The 18349-nt window shown below is 44.7% G+C and overlaps 1 protein-coding gene and 1 long non-coding RNA gene across 3 annotated transcripts in view; one reads left to right on the top strand and one right to left on the bottom strand.

Annotated features, from left to right (window-relative positions):
* Nucleotides 1–15473, bottom strand: part of PDZRN3 (PDZ domain containing ring finger 3) — a 247725-nt gene extending 232252 nt beyond the window's left edge. For both annotated transcript variants that reach the window (XM_054481287.2, XM_063661834.1), the window contains exon 1: nucleotides 13702–15473. In XM_054481287.2, the coding sequence (XP_054337262.1) occupies nucleotides 13702–14424 (723 nt within the window). In that variant the 5' untranslated portion in view covers nucleotides 14425–15473. The remainder of the gene's footprint in view (nucleotides 1–13701) is intronic.
* LOC134739175 (uncharacterized) lies at nucleotides 5106–17502 on the top strand. The gene is made up of 2 exons (XR_010125719.1): nucleotides 5106–13564; nucleotides 15001–17502. It is a non-coding gene; the product is annotated as an uncharacterized LOC134739175 (long non-coding RNA).
* Nucleotides 17503–18349: the final 847 nt, after the last annotated feature.

The following is an 18349-nucleotide window of genomic DNA, read 5'->3' as shown; positions in this document are numbered from 1 at the left end:
ATCCCTCTTTATAACCAATTTGAACTGTAACAGGTTAATAGACAACAACTTTCACTGCTCTAAAAGAAAATCCAGAATCAACCTAATAGTTTTGAGATATAAACATGATTTTCAAATTGAAACAGTTTATATCTTTCTACTTAGGACGCTGAAAATCTCACTAAGTCCATTTCTTACTTTGCTATCTTAAAGGGGTGAAAAGTAAGAAATACATGGGAATTTGGCAAGTTATCTTACATATCTTACATGTCTGGCTTTCATAATTAATCAATGATAGAAACTGCACAGTTACACAGTAATCCAAGGCAGATGGCTTTAGTTTGACAATCTCAAGTGATGCACAAAGAAGAATGCACAATCACATGATTTAAAAGATTGGTCTTCAATCTACTGTGTGATAACCACTTATTCAAGAAAAAAAGAAGAAGAAAATAATCTTATTACATTGCATTGACAATGATAACAGCTAACGTTTACTGGCTGCAAACTATGTGCCAGAAACTATACTGACAATTTAAGTGCTTTATTTCATTTTTTAATCCAACCAATCTTAAAAATTGCACTATTACCATCCTCATGATATAGGTGGGAAGACTGAGGGAGAGTGATTAAGAAAGTTGTCTCATGCTAAGGAGCTATTAAAATGTTGAGCCGGGATTCAGACCCATACTTCCCAATCCTACATCTTAATTACACTTCTATACTGCTCTCTTTCTGCGTAGAATATAAAAAATAATTCCACGTAGGTTAGCAACATCTTAGGTCCTGTTCAAGATGGTTTTATTGTTGAAATTCCAAAAAGGAACTTATCAAAGGAGGGCTTACCCAGGAGGCCAGTATCAGAACAAAATTCCAAACTGTTTACTGAACTATTTATCTCCAAAGGAACCAATCCGAGATGTGTGAAGACATCTAAGTCCAGCCCTGACCTCAGAGATCTCTCCCAAGGGACAATTAAGACAATGTCTGAAATACAACATTCCTCAACCAAACAGCATCTTGCAAAGAATGTTTCTGAACAACTAAGTTGACCTTCTATGCTTCCTTGCCAGATGCAATTCTGGGGAGAAACAAGGGTGTTCTTATTTTCTATAAGCATCTTGATCTAGTCTACTGTCCACAAGGGTCAGACATTGGCTTTAGGTTGCATTGCCTATTTTAGAGTTGATTTACAGTAGTAAAGCAACATGTAGAAGATTCAACACAGGATGCAGGCAGGGATAAAAGAAAATGTTCAGTCTGGGCTGAATTCCTTTCATTTCTCCAACTAATTACCAAAGGTTATTCGCTATTCTTTGACAACTTGATTCTGGTTTTTCCTTTTCACTCCTTTCCCCACAAACAACCTTAACTACTTTAGTTTAACTTCTAATTTTTCACAAGAAGTATTAATTGAGATTGTAAACAGATAGTCTTCATACAAAACATTTAATATGTTAACATTAACCTCTGCTTAACCATTTAACCTGTTCCTAGGGTCAAAATGCTTCAGGATAGGGGGTACTTAAATAATTATCATTCAATTACATCCCACCAATTGAAAAGAGGTGTAAATGGGATAAGGGCAAAGGCTCTTATCGAAGCTGCTTTCCCAACTGTTCACAGACATGGTAACTGTGACAGGCTGCAGCATCTTTCATTTGCAAGAAAATTTAACCAATATTGGTCTGTTTGGGTAGTTTGTCATAGCCCATGATTTGCAATGGTCTCAAAACATAGTAAAACAAAGGGGGAAATGAGCCCAATTTCATAGAAACTGATACGCCAACAAACACACTTGCCTTCTGAAGCAGGCATTGTATCAATGCTCTAAACCTGGAAAAACTGAGGCTCAGGGAAAATCACACACTTGCTCACGATCACATAGTGGCAAAGTAGGAAGGTCACGATTGGAACCCAGGTCCACATGTGACTCTGGTGCCTACGATCTTTGTACTGTGCTGATAAATGTTTGCACCCTATTCTAAATCCTTCTGCCTCCAAAGACTGAGCCTGGCATGAAGGATCAGACAATTAATTCATCTGGCAATTAGAGTTTTAAGTAAGGCTTCTTTGGACTATGCAATAATAATTGCAAAGATTAAGAATGTCCATTATACCCTAAAAAGTATAATAAGACTATTATGCCATGACAGGAGCAGCATAATGGTTAAGTTCTCGGACCATTATGCCCATTGCATCTGGCAAGGAAGCACAGAAGGTGAACTTGGTTGTTCAAAAATATTCTTTGCAAGATGCTGTCTGCTGAGAAATGTGTTTTGGACATTGTCTTAATTGTCCCTTGAGAGAGATTCTCTGAGTTCAGGGCTGGACTGAAGATGTCTTCAGGCATCTCAGATTGGTGCATCATCAGAGTCAGAACCTGAGATGTGTCCTCATCCATAGAAAGGGAATGACAATGGTTCCTTCTCACGTCACCAGTTCTCATGTCACCAGGTTACTAGGATGCATGACTGAGATAGACAGATACCCAAAGACTGCCTCAGTATGGCATCTGGCCAATAATTAGCACCCAAAAGACAAGGCACAGTGCTAAGTTGGACATACACATTGCTCCACACCGAGGTCACGATGCTGTTTTCCCATATACATTACTCTTCTACAAAATCTAGGCAATGGAGAATGCCTAATCTCGCTTTAACTTAGTCTAAAGCAAGTTTGGAAGAGCTGGGGCTTGAAAGCTAAGTAAATAAATATCATTATATATTCCTAACTGTATCTATCTTTCTCCATGACTGGAAAAAGAGTGGCACATTTTAGGGGACCAGTGGAGTGACCACCAGATAGACAATTTTTATTCCGAAGGTGGTGGGAGGAGACATGGGAAGGAAGACAAGGGGAGCAGCTCAGCTTGGACTTTCAATAGAGCACAGGTAAGACAGGGAGATGATACTGACCAAGTGGGCTGTGGGCCAGGAGAAGGGGAAATCACATACATAACATGGTCACACCTGGAAGGGGATGGCCACAGGAGCAAAGGGGATGGGAAACAGATTTTGGCTCACAACAGGATAGGAGAAACATCAAGGCTAAGAAATGGTGAACTTAGGAACAATGGAAGCAGAAACGAGCTGGGGAGTCTGGGGGTACAGGGTACTTGGGGATTGCTACACACTATAGACTGCTCCAAGTTCTACCATATCAGTGGGTCTCGATGGGTTGGTATGAAAAGAAGGTGAAGAACAGAGGAAAAACAACAACAAATGGAAATGGAGCGGCACCTTCTTGGCAGCTTTCACAGAGTTGCCTTCTATTCAGTAACTCTTCCCAGAGGGCAAGTGTCTCTTCCCTTCAGTAATCCCGACCCAGAAGACTGAGGAGTTCTCAACAAGAACCTGGGATGCAGGGTGCAGAAGGGCGTTTCTGGTCATATTCTGGAGCCCAGTGACATCTGTTTCCTTGAGCTGGGCAGGAAGCTCTATCAGATCCTTAGCACCCCAGCCCCCACCCAAAACCAATTCAAGAGGTTAGCTGGGCCCCTAATGCAATGCAGCATCTCCCTGGGAGAAGCTTAGGTCTTTAGGATTAAGAAAAGGCAGGGACATATTAACCTTGGAGAAGGGGTTGTGGGTATCCAGACCTTAGCACTGACATGAACCATCCAAAGTGCCTAAGCCAAGTCACAAGCAGAAATGCAAGCTCACTTTTCAAGAAGATACAGTTGATTTTGTTTAAAAGAAGCTTTGCTATCATATTTGAACATGTAACTACTAGATCGATGTTAAAATTACCCCAAATAATCTTCTCAGCTTTCAACTCAAGGTCTAATTGGATAAGAATTGGTTGGGGGAAGAAAAGTCACAGTGGAAAATCAAAAATTGAATGTAATTTGAATGTCAAAAAGGCATCTTATGAGGCTGCATTTTTTTAAGTGTCCAAGAATGTGAACCATCTATTGGCAAAATCCCTTTTCTCTTTAGTATTACTCTGTCACCATTCTCCTCCAAACCATCCAGCCTCAAAAGCTTGGACACAAGACATCTCCTAATCAGTGTGGTGGTTCACAGGGTCCATCCACGCCACTGTCAATGTGGACTATCTAAAAACTCCTTTTCTGCCTAAGGACAGGTGTTCCCTAATGATGTCTGTTGTGGGACTCACAGCAGAGAACTGGCTAGACCGGAAAGCTGTCCAGTGGGTTTTGAGAAATGTAACTGACTGACCACTAGTCTGTGTGATGTAACACCTCGCAGCCTCAGATTACGCAAAGCTCACAAAGACTCACTAGTCTTCACACAGCTGGGAAACAGCTCTGTCTGTTGACTAGTGAAATGAAAGCACTGTATATTTGGCTGTTTCCAGGCAAAAATGTGCAGAGATGGGGGTTGAGGGGACCAAGAGGTAGAGCTGGCTGCCAGAAATTCTGTACTAAAGAACTGGTGATGTCTTTACTCGCTATGCTCAGATGCTTTTGTTCTCTTTGTAGTTAAAACTTTAAAATTCTTAATGGTGAAGCAGTTTGGACCAGCCCTGCCTTGTAATTCAACCCAGCTCTAAGGAAGTGATTCTTGCAGAAGAACACAAGAGGAAACTGTTCCAAAGCCTAAGACTGAAGGTAGTCATAAGGACGGTGCTTGAAATTAAGTTGAAATTGGATGAGACACTCAACAAAGTATTAATAGGATGTTTCTGTCATCAAAAAAAGGTGTAGAGAGAATGAAGGGAGACAAAGGGCATGAGGGAACAGGTAGAAAAAAAACCAAGAGCTTTTCCAGAGTCATAATATCTGCACAATAGTTCACACAGTCCTAAGCCAAACAAGATATTTTTGAAAACTAATATGAGAAGACGTTTCAGTACTTTCCTAGTTTAAAAAAGTCTGCTACTATATTTACACAACGTGAAAAAATCCATAAATGTCTAATTTTTATTCCCATGAGCTTGATTTCAAATTTTCTCTCTCATTTTTGTCACTGACTCATCTGCTTTTCTGGTGAACAACCACAAGCAATGCTTCACCAAAAATGACACCAATAAACCTTTAAGGTGTTACAGCATCTTAACACTTCCACTTAATTATGGGGTGTGCCATGATCTGAATGTTTATGTGCCCTCAAAATTCATATGTTGAAATCCTAATTCCCAAAGTGATGGTATTAGCAGGTGGGGCCTTTGGGATGTGATTAGGGATTAGTGCCCTTATAAAGGGGCCCAAGAGAGATCTCTCACCCTTTCTACTATGTGAGCACAACAGCAGAAAGACAGCCATCTACGAACCAGAAGGTGGGTCCTCACCAGACCCTGAATCTGCTAGCACCTTGATCTAGGGTTCCTAGCCTCCAAAATTACAAGAAATAAATTTCTGTTGTTTATAAGCTATCCAATTTCTGGTATTTTTGTTACAGCAGCCTAAATGCACTAAGACAGAGTGGTTTCTGGTATTTCTGTTACAGCAGCCTAAATGGACTAAGACACAGTGGTTTTCAAATGTGTACATCCAATTACCAACCAGAAGCATTTTCTTCCCTAAATTTAAAAAAAAGTGCTATAGTTTGGATGACTGTCCCCCCCCAAATCTCATGTTGATATCTAATTCCAACATTGGAGGTGGGGTCTAATGGGAGGTGTTTGGGTTATGGGGGTGGACACCTCATGAAGAGATTAATGCTGTCCCAGGGTGGTGGTGGGCAGTGAGTGAGCTCTGCTCTATTAGTTCTTGCAAGAACTGGTTGTTAAAAGAACCTGGAACTTCTCTCCTGTCTCTCTCCATTGCCTCTTTTCTCTCCATGTAATCTCTGCACATGCAGGCTAGTCTTTGCCTTCTGCCATGATCGGAAGCAGCCTGAGGCCCTCACCAGAAACTGAGCAGACGCTGGTGCCATGTTTCTTGCGCAACCTGCAGGACCATAAGCCAAATAAACCTCTTTATTTACAAATTACCCAGCCTCAGGTATCTCTTCATATCAACACAAATAGACTAAGAAAGCAGAGGCTACTCATCTATAAAACCGTAAGTGCACTTGCTTACATGAAGGTAAGAGGTTTTTCTGGCCAGTCTCTCCTTAGCTTTGTTAATTTGGGTGGGAAAAACCTAAACAACTCTGTAACCCATATGTTATTCATAAGCTTCAGCCCTCCACCTTTACATCTTAGCCCAAATGAACTTGAATATCCCTCTTTCACACATTCCCACCATTGCAAAACAGACAGAGGATAGAAATCCAGAGAATGGGTTACTCAGGGGCAGCAGGAGGCTTACAATGAAACCAAATCTTTGAGTAACAATCTCTTTTCTTCTAGATAACAACCACTTTAAATTTCTAAACTTTCTTCAGTGATTTATTTGAAAAAATGTTAAAACCCTACAGGTGTCCAGCACTTAATAGATGGTCAAGAAATGCTTGATAAGACTTACTGTGCCCTTATGTACATCATCTCATTTCATCTTAATAACAACCCTAACAACAGGCATATTATGATCCCATTTTAGAGGTGAGGCAATTAAGGCTTAAAGGTTAGAAGAGCCTCCCAGGGGCCCTCAACAACAGGGCAAAGGGAACACATGAACCCAAATATTGCTGATCCCAGGACATGGATACTAACCACACACAATACACTAGCTCTATTCAGGGTACCTTGGAGTCAGCCTGTGGACTCAAGGCCTGCATCTAACCTTGACCCACAATCTGATGGGACTTCATCCCTCACCTATCCAAACACAGCAAAGACACGGGGCACCTAAAAACAGCTTTTAGCAAAATACTAGGGGTGATCTCCTGCCCAGGACTCTTCTCTGCACACACACTACTGATGCCAGGGAAAAAGCTCATCACTGCTCTTCCTGGGGATGGGGTGGCTGCAAGGCCTGCAACACACAAAGATTACGCGGTGCCTCTGCTCTTTAAATTCCCTGTAAATATATGGATGGAATGAGTGAGAAAGATGGCTGCTCAGGTCCATCTGGTAGTTATTTTCTTTACAAGAGTAATCATTATGTTATACCACGTCCCTTTCTTATTGTAACAGGCTTATTAGGACACTATTAGTCAAGGGGAGACAGAGGCTAACCCATGGCATAAAAGCTTGGGTGAGCAAAGAATAGTAAGACTTGTGCTTTCAAAGGCATATGTGGGTGTCTGATTGATCTCCTGGGTTAAAGATGCTCAGTTTTACCTTTCTATCCAATGGTGCCTACCACAGGACCTGGCACTAGGGGTATGAGAATGTGAGGAGCTAAACTGCAGAATACATTTGGAAGAACTTCACTTCATTCCTACTGTTAACCACTCTTAAAATTACCAGGATAAAAATTTAAGAGATGGGCTCATATTCCATCCAGGACATCATCTCTTTCTTGTCTAAATCCATTTTTTTTTTTTTTTTTTTTTTTTAGCAGGGTCTCACTCTGTTGCCCAGGCTGGAGTGCACTGGCACGATCTGGTCTTGGCTCACAGCAACCTCTGCCTCCAGAGTTCAAGCGATTCTCCTGCCTCAGCCTCCCCAGTAGCTGGGACTACAGGTGTGCACCAGCACACCTGGCTAATTTTTGTATTTTTAGCAGAGACTGGGTTTCACCACGTTGGCCAGACTGATCTCAAACTCCTGACCTCAAGTGATCTTCCCAGCTAGGCCTCCCAAAGTGCTGAGATTACAGGCGTGAGCCACCACGCCCAGCCTAAATCTCTTTCACAGCCAGGATCTGTTTTGTTTTGTACTCCATGTGCTCTACACTGGACCTATGTAAATGGGAACACGGTATGGGATGAAAACATTTCATGGACCAGAAGCCAACAGGCAAACTAACATGAGCCAGTGGAGAACACTTGGCAAGTTATTTAACTTTCTGAGCTTCTGTTTTTTCATTTGTGAAATGGAAGGAAAGAGTCATGGGTAAGAGCACCTACTTTGCAGGGTCTTTCTGAGGATGAAATAAAATAATGCATGTACACCTCCAATCCAAACAGTACTTGGCATATATAATAACGGTGCTTTGAAAGCCTGTGTGAGACTTCAGAGAAGGGCACTGCCCCAGGAAAAAATTCTTTTCTTATTTTGGTAACAGTGTGAGCTCGGAGATGGGCAACACTAGGTTCAAATCTCAGCTCTACATTTAGAATCTAACTTCTAGCCTTAATCTTTCATAATCTGCCACTCCCATTAAAAAAAAGAGGTCTATCTAATGAAGAACATGGAGAAGGTAACGTATGCACATACAGAAAGCACCTTAAGTGCATGGCACCCAGTGGAACTCAATGAATATTATTTTCTTTCCTTTTAAGCTCCTTGGTCTATGGTCCAATGCATAATTGCCTTATAAATAGATTCTTACTCATCAAATATTTTTATAGCGAGGCAAGCACCATCTCTGAACACAGAAAGAGCCACTTACAGACAAATCTCAACAGAACTGCCAATTCAAATTGTGTGGTTATACTCATTTAATCCAGTGTAGCTAGGTAACACATTTGTAAACCAAATCCTAATTTTCCTTATAAATCACAGAAATAAAATAGAAGTGACAATCTGTAACTTTTTTTTTTTAGCAGAAGTGGGCTGTTTTGTTAGATATACTGTGGAATGGCTCTATGCAGGAGCTTTTCAGAAACAAAATATACTTCATGGTGAATACTCTAATAGATACATTTCAAAGTGTTTGGACATCTGGAACACCTTGTGATACAATTGTCTATCAGATTTACTTATTTCCAGTTCTGAAAAGGACAAAATAGTTTCTGGGATTTGGGGCTTTATAAAACTTGATCTGGGTGGATCTAGTGGAACAAAAATAATGCCTCCCCTAAACCTGGAAACAATTTTGTTAACTGGGTCATCACGGAGAAACTCATTCTTTTTAAACACGAGCCCACTTTTGGTTAGCAACCTGAAAAGTTTTGGTGAGTGCCAAGACAGGCCTTTCAATCTTGAACTCATCACCAAATGAATACATATCAAGAGCTTACAGTGCACATGGCAATGGATTAGTGCCACAGACATAGCACTGGACAAGACAGACTCTTCCACTTATTTAGTTACAGCTATGATAAATGCCATGCAGGAGGATTACTAAAGTAAGAGTCTCAGGGCACCAGATGTAGTCTGTGAGGTCCGAGAGGCCTGGCTTCCTACAGGTAGTGATGCTTGAGCTGAGCTGAGAATAGAAAGAACGATTGTCTAGTGATATGCAAATCCTAAGTGTAGACAGAAAGGCTGTGGGCAAGAGGGGAGAGGTGGAAAATCTGCAGGTTATTTAGCGCAGAGTACTTGGTAAGATTGCTACAGGTAGACAGAAGAGCAAGTGCAAAGGCCTGGAGGCAGAAAGGAGCTCAGGGGCACATGCACTGACTCTCAGAGACATCAGAAGCTGAAAGAAGAGGATGAAGGGGAGAAGAATCCAGGCAGGTGGAAGCCAGTAGGATCCAGAGCACGTTGGACCTTACTGCCAACCAAGAGAAATGGGACAGCATAGGAGGCTTGAGGGAGAGTGATAAAAGATACACATTTCTAAGAGATTAATTCCTGATGCTAGGTAAAGAAGGAATTGAAGAGGAGCAAGAAGATTTGTAGAGGAAAGAGTTATGGTCCAGGCAAGACTGTTTGAGACAAAGGCCAATTTTGCCCCCCAAGGGACATTTGGCAACGTCCAGAAATATTGTTGATATTACTTGGAAAGCGCAACTAGCCTCTAGTAGGTAGGTAGGTAGATGCCAGGGATGTTGCTAAACATCCTACAATGCACAGGTCAGCCTCCCACCCCCATCACCACCACCACCAACACACCCACACCCAAGAATTATCCATTCCAAAATGTTGGCAGTGCTGATTCAGAAACTCTGGTTTGGACCAAGGTGGTCATTTGAGTGAGCTGGAGAGCTGTGAATAGATTCAAAATGTATTTAGGAAGTAAAATCCGCAGGATTCAAAGACAGACTGGATGCGAGGTTAAAGAACAAAAGGTATTGAGGATGTATCTCAAGTTTTTCAATCAATCCAAGGAAAGTTATGTCCAGAATTGTTCCTTTCCCAGAAAGAAAAGCAAAAAAGATGTTTGCTCTGGAGTGCTTTTGCTTTAGGAATCAGAGGGGTAAGTCAGGGTGGGAAACTGAGGCTGGGAGCAGAACTCTAACTTACTCAAGCGTAGCAATCCCAAGTCTGTTGCAGCTCAGATGTGGCCTCAGTGAGATCAGAGATGCCTGTCTAGGCTATGATTACCTGTCATTTAACTGCTAAGCAGTCTGGGTTTTTTTGTTTGTTTTTTTTTTTTCTGAGACGGAGTCTTGCTCTTTCATCCAGGCCAGAGTGCAGTGGCGCTATCTCGGCTTACTGCAAGCTCCGCCTCCCGGGTTCACGCCATTCTCCTGCCTCAGCCTCCCGAGTAGCTGGGACTACAGGCGCCCGCCACTGTGCCCAGCTAATTTTTTGTATTTTTAGTAGAGACGGGGTTTCACTGTGTTAGCCAGGATGGTCTCGATCTCCTGACCTCGTGATCCACCTGCCTCGGCCTCCCAAAGTGCTGGGATTACAGGCGTGAGCCACCGTGCCCGGCCTAGGCAGTCTGGGTTTTAAAATTTTATCCTGGTCTTAAGAAATTTAGGAAGGTGTTTAGACAATGATCAGTGAAACCATAACTGTGTGAAGACCAATACATGTTTGGTCTATATCTACCTGAGCGTAAGCTCTTTGTCTAACTTAGCAGCTACTTAAAGGACCAGCATCATCTGGGAGCTCATTGGAACTGCAGAATATCAGGCCCCTGGCCAGCCCTAATGGATCAGAATCTCTAGGGGTGAGACTCAGGAATCTGTGTTAAGTCTCCAGTGACTCCAATCATGCTAAGGCTTGAGAATCCTTAATATAGCTCACATGGTAGAACAGAAGAAACAACGTCTATGCTGGTACAGCACTAACAAACCCTAAGCGCTCAGCAGGTGTCAAAAAAACTGAAACCTAAGATAATTTAAAGAATGCCACATCATTTGTGCAAGTTCTAGGCTGCTGAAGAGCTGGTACGGAAAATCTGAGTGTTTCTAATCTCCTTCAGCTTATAACAGAGAAGCAAACATTAGGGCGTATTTTAAAAAGAAAATAAAAATGTTGCACATGAGAGTTTCCAGGACATATAAATCCTTCTGCCTTTTAGAAGAGAATAAACAGTACCCAGCAGGAGCAGAGAGCCAGTCCAACGAAATAAACAAGTTCTTAAACAGCTTCCAATGGGAGGAGTTTTATGGTTGACCCAGGAACAGCAAGAGCGTTCAGTAAGGGCCACTGAGGGTTAATTTCGGGGCAAGGAGAGACAGCAAGCTTCCCTAAGGCCTCAGTTGAGGCCAGGCTGGGTCTGAGGCCAGGGAAACTATCTAGGGCAGCTTCTGGGCTAGACCATCCTTTGCTGTTCTCAAGGCTGGCACTGAGGTTGGCAAAAGTTCCAAGCAGGGCTCCAACTCCAGAACAAACCTTTCTCCGTAAGTTCAAAATCAACATCTCGTCTCTAAGCTTAACATCCTTCTTTATGCTACCCACTAACTCAACAGAGCCTCAAAAACACCCACAGTTTTGATTCAAGTATCATATTTTTGACTCTGAGGGAGATTTTACCCAAACACTCCAGAAAGAAAACAGAAAGTTAAGAAGAAATAATAAACTAGCTCAACAATAAATGATGCATAAACTCTGGGGCAGTGAATGGCTTATTTATAAATAACCGTCATTTGAAACGACGAAGGAAGTCCAGATGACAGCATAAACAGCAGAAACTCCTTCACCCTAAATCTGGCGCCTGATTGAAGACCAAGGTTTGCCCTCTGTTTTGGTGATTCGAAGGCTCACACCAGTCTTTTGTGTGCCTGTGAGGTCCTGGGTGAGCTGTGGAGCTGTAAATATTTGCCCTTCACCCAGAGCTGGCCAGCTGCTGAGACTGCAGCTGACAGACAGGCCAGGGGCCAGGAAGGGGGGCCAGGTCGGAAAACTTGCAGGCCTGGTGTGCACGTAAGGATAGGGGGCTGGGAGAGGGCAGGGGGAGGCAAAGCAGACACAGGCCCTTGGGGGAGCCTCGGGCAAATATTTTCCCCTTTCTGCCACGCCATCTGGAGCAGGCAACCAGAGCGGTGGCAGCAGGCCCAGGCCCCTCCCCAGGAAGGCAGAAGTACCCAGCTGTTGAAAATGTGGCTTTTGCAATCAGGGAAACCAGTGGTTCTCAACCTGGGCGACTTTGCCCCTCTAGAGGACACTTGACAACATTTGGATTGTCAGGACTTGGGAGGGAGGCCAAGAATGCTGCTAAACATCCTACAATGCACAGCACAGTACCTCCCCTCCCAACTAAGAGTTATGGGGCCCAAAATGCCAATATGCCCCAAAACTGAGAACTCTGAGGTAGAATCTGAGTCCAGCTCTGCTCCCTGAGTCACTATTTAATTTTGGACAAGTTCTATAACTTCTCTGAGTCTGTTCCCTCATCTCAAAGGACAACATAGGTAATGCATGTAAAGTACTTCCTATTGTTGGTGGCACTTAATAAACACTCAATAAATGGTCCTTGTGGTTGCACTGAGGAGCAACATTATAGTTTATAGAACGTGGGCTGGAAAGATGGGCACACAAAGGTTCAACATGCAGCTTTGCACCCAAAAGCTGTGACCCAGGCATGAAACTGCCCCTTAATGAGCCTCAGTTTTTTCATCTACTAAATGGGAAGGGTCACACCAACCTCACTTGATTAAAAAGGAAATGACTGGGAAGAATGCAGCACCCAGCCTAGAGCAAAGTAAACCGTCACTCAAGGGGACCGCTCAGGTGGAGATGTTAAAAATAATTGTAGGTAACACTTGTTGAGCATTTATTTACTCTCTGCCAGGCACAGTACCAGGCCCTTCTACTAAACTCTCTCCCTGAAGCCTGACAAAAACCTTTCGCACTGAGGGAAACTGAGGGACCTGGGAATTCAGCCAGAAGTTCACCCAGCTGGTCAGCAAAAAGCCCAGATTTGAAAACAGTTTTAACTCCAGAGGACTCACACTTAATTATTACTTTATACTTGTTGGGGGCAGAGTGCTCCTTTAATTCTTTCTGAAATCCCCGGATGAATACCTCTGGGGTGCCTGGCTGTGTTTTTACTCTGTATACCACGTCTCTAGCGACCATAGTTTCCAACTTTAGAGAGGTTAAGCAGCTTGCTCAAGGTCAGTCAGCTAGTTGCCTGCAAAGCCCACGCCTGCATCCAGCTTTTACCCCAGAGGCCTCTCTTCTGGTATCCTTCTTAACTTAATCTACGCTAGCTGTGGGTTCCCTTTATTTTTTTTCTGGAATCCTAGAGGATGCACGGATACAATTCACCCAATGTGTCCATCTTTCCTCTCCTGAGTGTCAGTCTATAGATTTCTGACCTCTAGAGGGTAAGCAACTTGCCCGAGATCCCCTAGCTGGTCTGAGCAGCAAAGCCTTTGAACGCAGTTTTGACTCTGGAGCTGCATTCTTCATTCTTATCCTACACTTGCTTGTGGATTCTTTTTCGTCCTTCCAGAACCCCTGAAGCTGTGCAGCTATACTTTACCGGTTACGTCTAGACTATAAGGGACCACAGTGTTCCATCTCAGGCAGGTTCAGCGACCTGCAAGTAGTGATACAGCTGGTAAGCAGTGGAAGAAGAGGGAGGAAGCAAGGATGTTCCTGGGAAGCTCAGGGCATCCCTGCACCCAAAGGGATGGGGCGGGGCCCTGGGTCCCCAGGGATCCTGGCTGGAGGTCGGGGCGGGCAGCAGGCGCCTACCTTGCCGCCGGGAGGCGCGGCCACGCAGCGGCTGAGCGAGTCGAGGCGCGCGCTGTATTCGGTGAATTTCTTCTGGTAGCGCAGCGCGGTCATCTGCAGCTCGAGCTGCGCCGCGGCCAGCTGGGCCACCAGCGACTTCTCGCGCTTCCCAGCGCGCAGCGCCTCCTTCTTGAGCGCCTTGTGCAGAGCGCCCAGGCGGGCCTGCAGCGCGCCGTTGTGCGCCCGCAGCGCTCGCGCGCAGCAGTGGCCGCCCGCGCGCTGCTCGCCGTGCGTCAAGGGCAGCCCGCAGCCCTCCTGGCAGCGGCCCACGGGCCGCGCGTCGCACGCGTCGCGCATGTGCGCCTCCACGTCGCGCCGCAGCAGCACCTGGCCGCAACCCGCGTGGCGACAGCGCGCGGGCGCGAAGTCGCAGCGTTCGAGGTGCTCCGGCAGCTGCTGCAGCTTGACCACCTGGCCGCAGCCGCGCGCCGCGTACGCGCACTTGATGTCCAGCTTGAGGATAAGGCGCTTGAGCGGCAGGACGTGGTTGAGCTCTTTGGCCGACAGGCGACCGCGGCAGCGCGCCGGGCAGCTGCCCTCCTGCACCACCCAGGGCAGCACACAGCCGGCGCAGAAGACGTGGCCGCACGGCGTGGTCAGCGGGTCCTCCAGGACCTTGTGGCACAGCGCGCACTTCAGGTCCGGGTCCACGTCGCCGTCGAAGCGGTCCAGCTCGAAGCCCATGGTGGCGTCCAGGCCCCGCGGTCGCCGCCGGGCGGCTGGGCGCCCCCTCCCTCCCCACGAGGCGGCCCAGACAGGCCGGCTGCGCCGCCCGCCCGCTCGCTCGCTCTCCCAGGACTGAGCCTAATTGATCCAGACTTCCTCGGAAAATGCCCGAGGAACAGGACTCCTCCGGCCGTATTTGCGCGAGCGCGAGCGCACATACATCTTGCCTCGGATGCCTCCCGCCAGCAGGGAGGAGGCTGGAAGGCAGAAGCGCGTGGGAGGACGCTGAGGCTCGCCAGAAAGGACGGGCCAGCCCAGGACGCCAGCCTGAATCCTCTCGGGAAACTCCTTTCTGTTCTCTTACAGTCTACGCTATGGGAGACAAAACGCCAGCCGAGAAAAGCTCGCTGAGTTTGGAGCTGAGGCTACTGCTTTCTCCCAAGGGTTCTCTTCGAGCCCCTTCCCGAACGGATCAAAACTTTTTCACTCCCTTCTCCCTCCCCCTTCCTCTAATAGCTGATTGCAGAGGACTAAAAATATCTTGGGGCCCGCTATCTCAGCACTTACGGTCTTTATTTATTTATTTCATTCCAGGGAAAGTTACAGAGCCTGCGGGACGCTCCCGCTGCAACTTCAGTTCCGACCAGAGGTTCTGCGAACCTCCAGGGTTTAGCAGGTTTCCAGGACCGGTGGGTGAATCTACCCGGGGAAGTTTTGGTGGACAAGAGCTGCTCCCCAGCTGTCGGAGTGGGAGAGGCCAGCGTGCTGGCTCCATCCACTTCACCTAACACCTCTGAAGTGTCTGCCCTGCAGTGTGGCAAGCGTGGTGCTGAGCGCTTCTAAATCCGTCGCTTTAAAGATCATTAGTACAATGTTGTGAGAGGGTTAGCTCCATTTGAAAATTATTTTCCCGCGATTACAAAAGAAGCGATGCTTACTGCAGAAGTTAGAACTGGGAGAAGACTCATCACCCCCATGATCATGTCAACAACTGCCCTCCTTCAGTTTTGGTTTGTTTTGTGTGTACACTTTGTCATCTTTCCATTGAGGAAACTCAGGCTAGAAGGAGGATAAAAACAAAACAGAAAACAAAACAAAACAAAAGTGCCCTGTAGGGTCCTGTAGGTCAGTGTTTCTCACATTTTAATGTGGTTGCGGTTCTGATACAGTGGGTCTGGGGCGGGTTCTGAGAATCTCCATACTGAAAGCACTTCCAAGTGATGCCAATGCTGCTAGTCCATGCTGGTCCTTGGATTCCCAATTGATTGGAAAACCCTGGCGATCCATAGATCTGGACATTCCCTGCAGTACAGCAAACCTGGCTGGATAGCATTCAGCAACACTCCTGAGCAATGGAGGAATATTTTTGGAATTCCAAACTGGGTGTAAAGTTCATAGCATCATCCATTGATTTTATTTTTTTTACATCCCAAGGCTATAGACATTCCTAAGAAGCATGCAGTCAGCATTGGTGAGAGTGGAATCAAGCTATGGAATTCTCATTTGGAGTCTGCTGCCAGTTTCTGAACAGTGAAGCGGGAGAGTTCTGAACAGTGAAGCAGGAGCTCTGTATTCAGCGAGACTCTGGGGCCTGGAAAGTGGGATTACAGCATCCATTTTGTCTAATTGCTTTCCTTCTTTCTTTTATGTGGCTGCTAAAGCCCCATGACCTTCACTATTTAACTGCTTCATCAGAGTGAAAGAATTGCCTTGATGTTCATAAGGATTACTTTTTTCGCACTGACCTTTAAAAAGTTGTCACTCACTAGATTTTTCAGTGCATGGTTGAGGTCACTGAACAGTGTTCTTTAATCAGTTTTGGTGGCATTTGTTGCCTATTTGAGGTGGAGACTTTCTTTTAATTGCTTTAATCAATTAATGCATTGCTTTGATAGGATTCTGCATGGGGTGGAATATTATTGGCCTTTGTTCAGATAAGCTTGTGCCAGGGAATCCTCCATCAGTATATTCATTAAGCTACTCATTGGCTCTCAGATAATGGGTAGGAAACAAATTCTTTCACCAAAGGTGTGTGGGCTTGTCAGTTTCACAGAATGAGCTAGTGTCAACAGGGTGATAATCTTCAAACCAAACTGGTTTTGAGAAACAGAGAAGTTCTGTCCTACACCATAAATGTAAATTAGTGCTTACTTGGGGTGTACACTTTTTTGGAGATGTTCTACCACCACTCAGGTTGTCTCCCAGATGGCAGATTGAGAGGTTGTTGCTGAAATGCTACAGCGGAGGCCACAGAGAAGCCATAGCCTACTGTGGATTGGCCTGTTTAGGCAAAAGGAAAGTCTGTGCCACTCCTCATTGGTTAATTTTAGTATCAAAATTCTTGGAAGTTAGAAAAAAAAAATCCTACAATGTCAGAACTGGCAAGACCATGCATGTTATTTCAGTCACTGAACTTGACAGGAGAAACGAGAGCCAAAAATATTAGGAAAAAGGAGTTGAGGGCAAAGTTTCTCAACCTTGGTACTACTGACATTTTCATTCAAATAATTATTTGTTGTGGTGTGTGTGGGGGTTGGGGGGTGGTTATCGTCTGCATTGCAGGATATTTAGGAGCATCTCTGGCCACTATCCACTAGACATAGTAACAACCCCTTGTTGTGACAACCAGACATGGCCAGTGCCAGATTGAGAACCACAGTTTTAAGGAAGCTTTTTGCTCATTACTGAAGTCAGGCAATGCTGTCAGCCCACATTTTCTGCTGGCTGTGGAACCACCTGGTGAATGCTGCACAGTGAGAGAGGGATGTTATTATAAATCGAAAACTCAAGGCACCATACCAATAAACATGAATAAAAACTGTAGGAAGATGAATGTTTGGTGTGGCAGGCCTCCTGAGAAAAGTAGCTGATTTTTCTGACATGGATTAGATACTTACTCAACCGTCCCAGAAACATCTGAGTGTTTATATATGGATGAATTCCTTGTGGACAGCTGGATTGGTCACTTTGCAAATTATTTTTGCGGCTTCCACTACCTCTTGCTCTTACCCCTTCCTTTTATTGTCTGATTCTGCACTTTCTAACCAAAATGTGGCCCCAAGCCTAATAAAAATACTATTTCTATATTCACCACGATCCCATTCTGATTTTAAACTCTGTTTTTAGTGTTCTTTCCATCAGCATGTTTAATCAGAAGTTGATAATAATATCTACCACTTTTTTGGGAACTCTTACTAGGTATCAAGCACTGTGCTCAGCACTTGACCTTCATTGTCTGATTAATCCTCACGGCACATAGAGAGGTAGATATGTTGTCTGCTCTGTTTTACAGATGGAGAAACTGAGGTTTATAGAGGTTACATAAGATATCTAAGTAGGTGTAGGTACCTTATAAGGTTATATAAGGTATCCCTCCAGTCAGGGATGTCAAGAGGAGAATTTCAGAACCCTCACTCTTAATCACCATAAGCATTATGCGTCTCCTCCATAAGCTCCAGCTCAGGAGGCACTCCCTTACAAATGATATGAATAACGACTCCACTCCTCCATGTTTGCTGGGTATCAATCCTCAGCTGCCCCTAGAGTCTAGATAATTTGTGGCTTGTACTAGAAAAAACAAACAAAAAGAAAGTCAAGGGTTTTTACATTTTTTTAAAATTTTCTTCCCCAGGCGTAGATATTTGTATTCTACTAGCTAAAATAGCACTATACAATTAGATAAGGATCTGCTTTTATCAAATGAAAGTACCACCAGACTGTAATAAGGTACAGCAGTCATCCACAAAAACAAGTGTGAAACATTTCGGTCAGACTGCTTGCCTGTTAACGTAGCCAATGTCAGCCATCCTGGGATCTGACACATTCGTTTGGCCATGGGTTGAAAGGTAGGGAGAAGAGAAGGTAATCCTCTATTCTGGAGACTTTTGAAGACTTTTGAAGACTTTGGTAAGTCAGGATGACTTATCACAGTAGGGACGCTGGA

Source organism: Pongo pygmaeus, chromosome 2 (assembly GCF_028885625.2).
Source record: "Pongo pygmaeus isolate AG05252 chromosome 2, NHGRI_mPonPyg2-v2.0_pri, whole genome shotgun sequence".
Lineage (NCBI taxonomy): Eukaryota > Metazoa > Chordata > Mammalia > Primates > Hominidae > Pongo > Pongo pygmaeus.
This window is presented reverse-complemented; position numbering and strand designations above follow the sequence as displayed.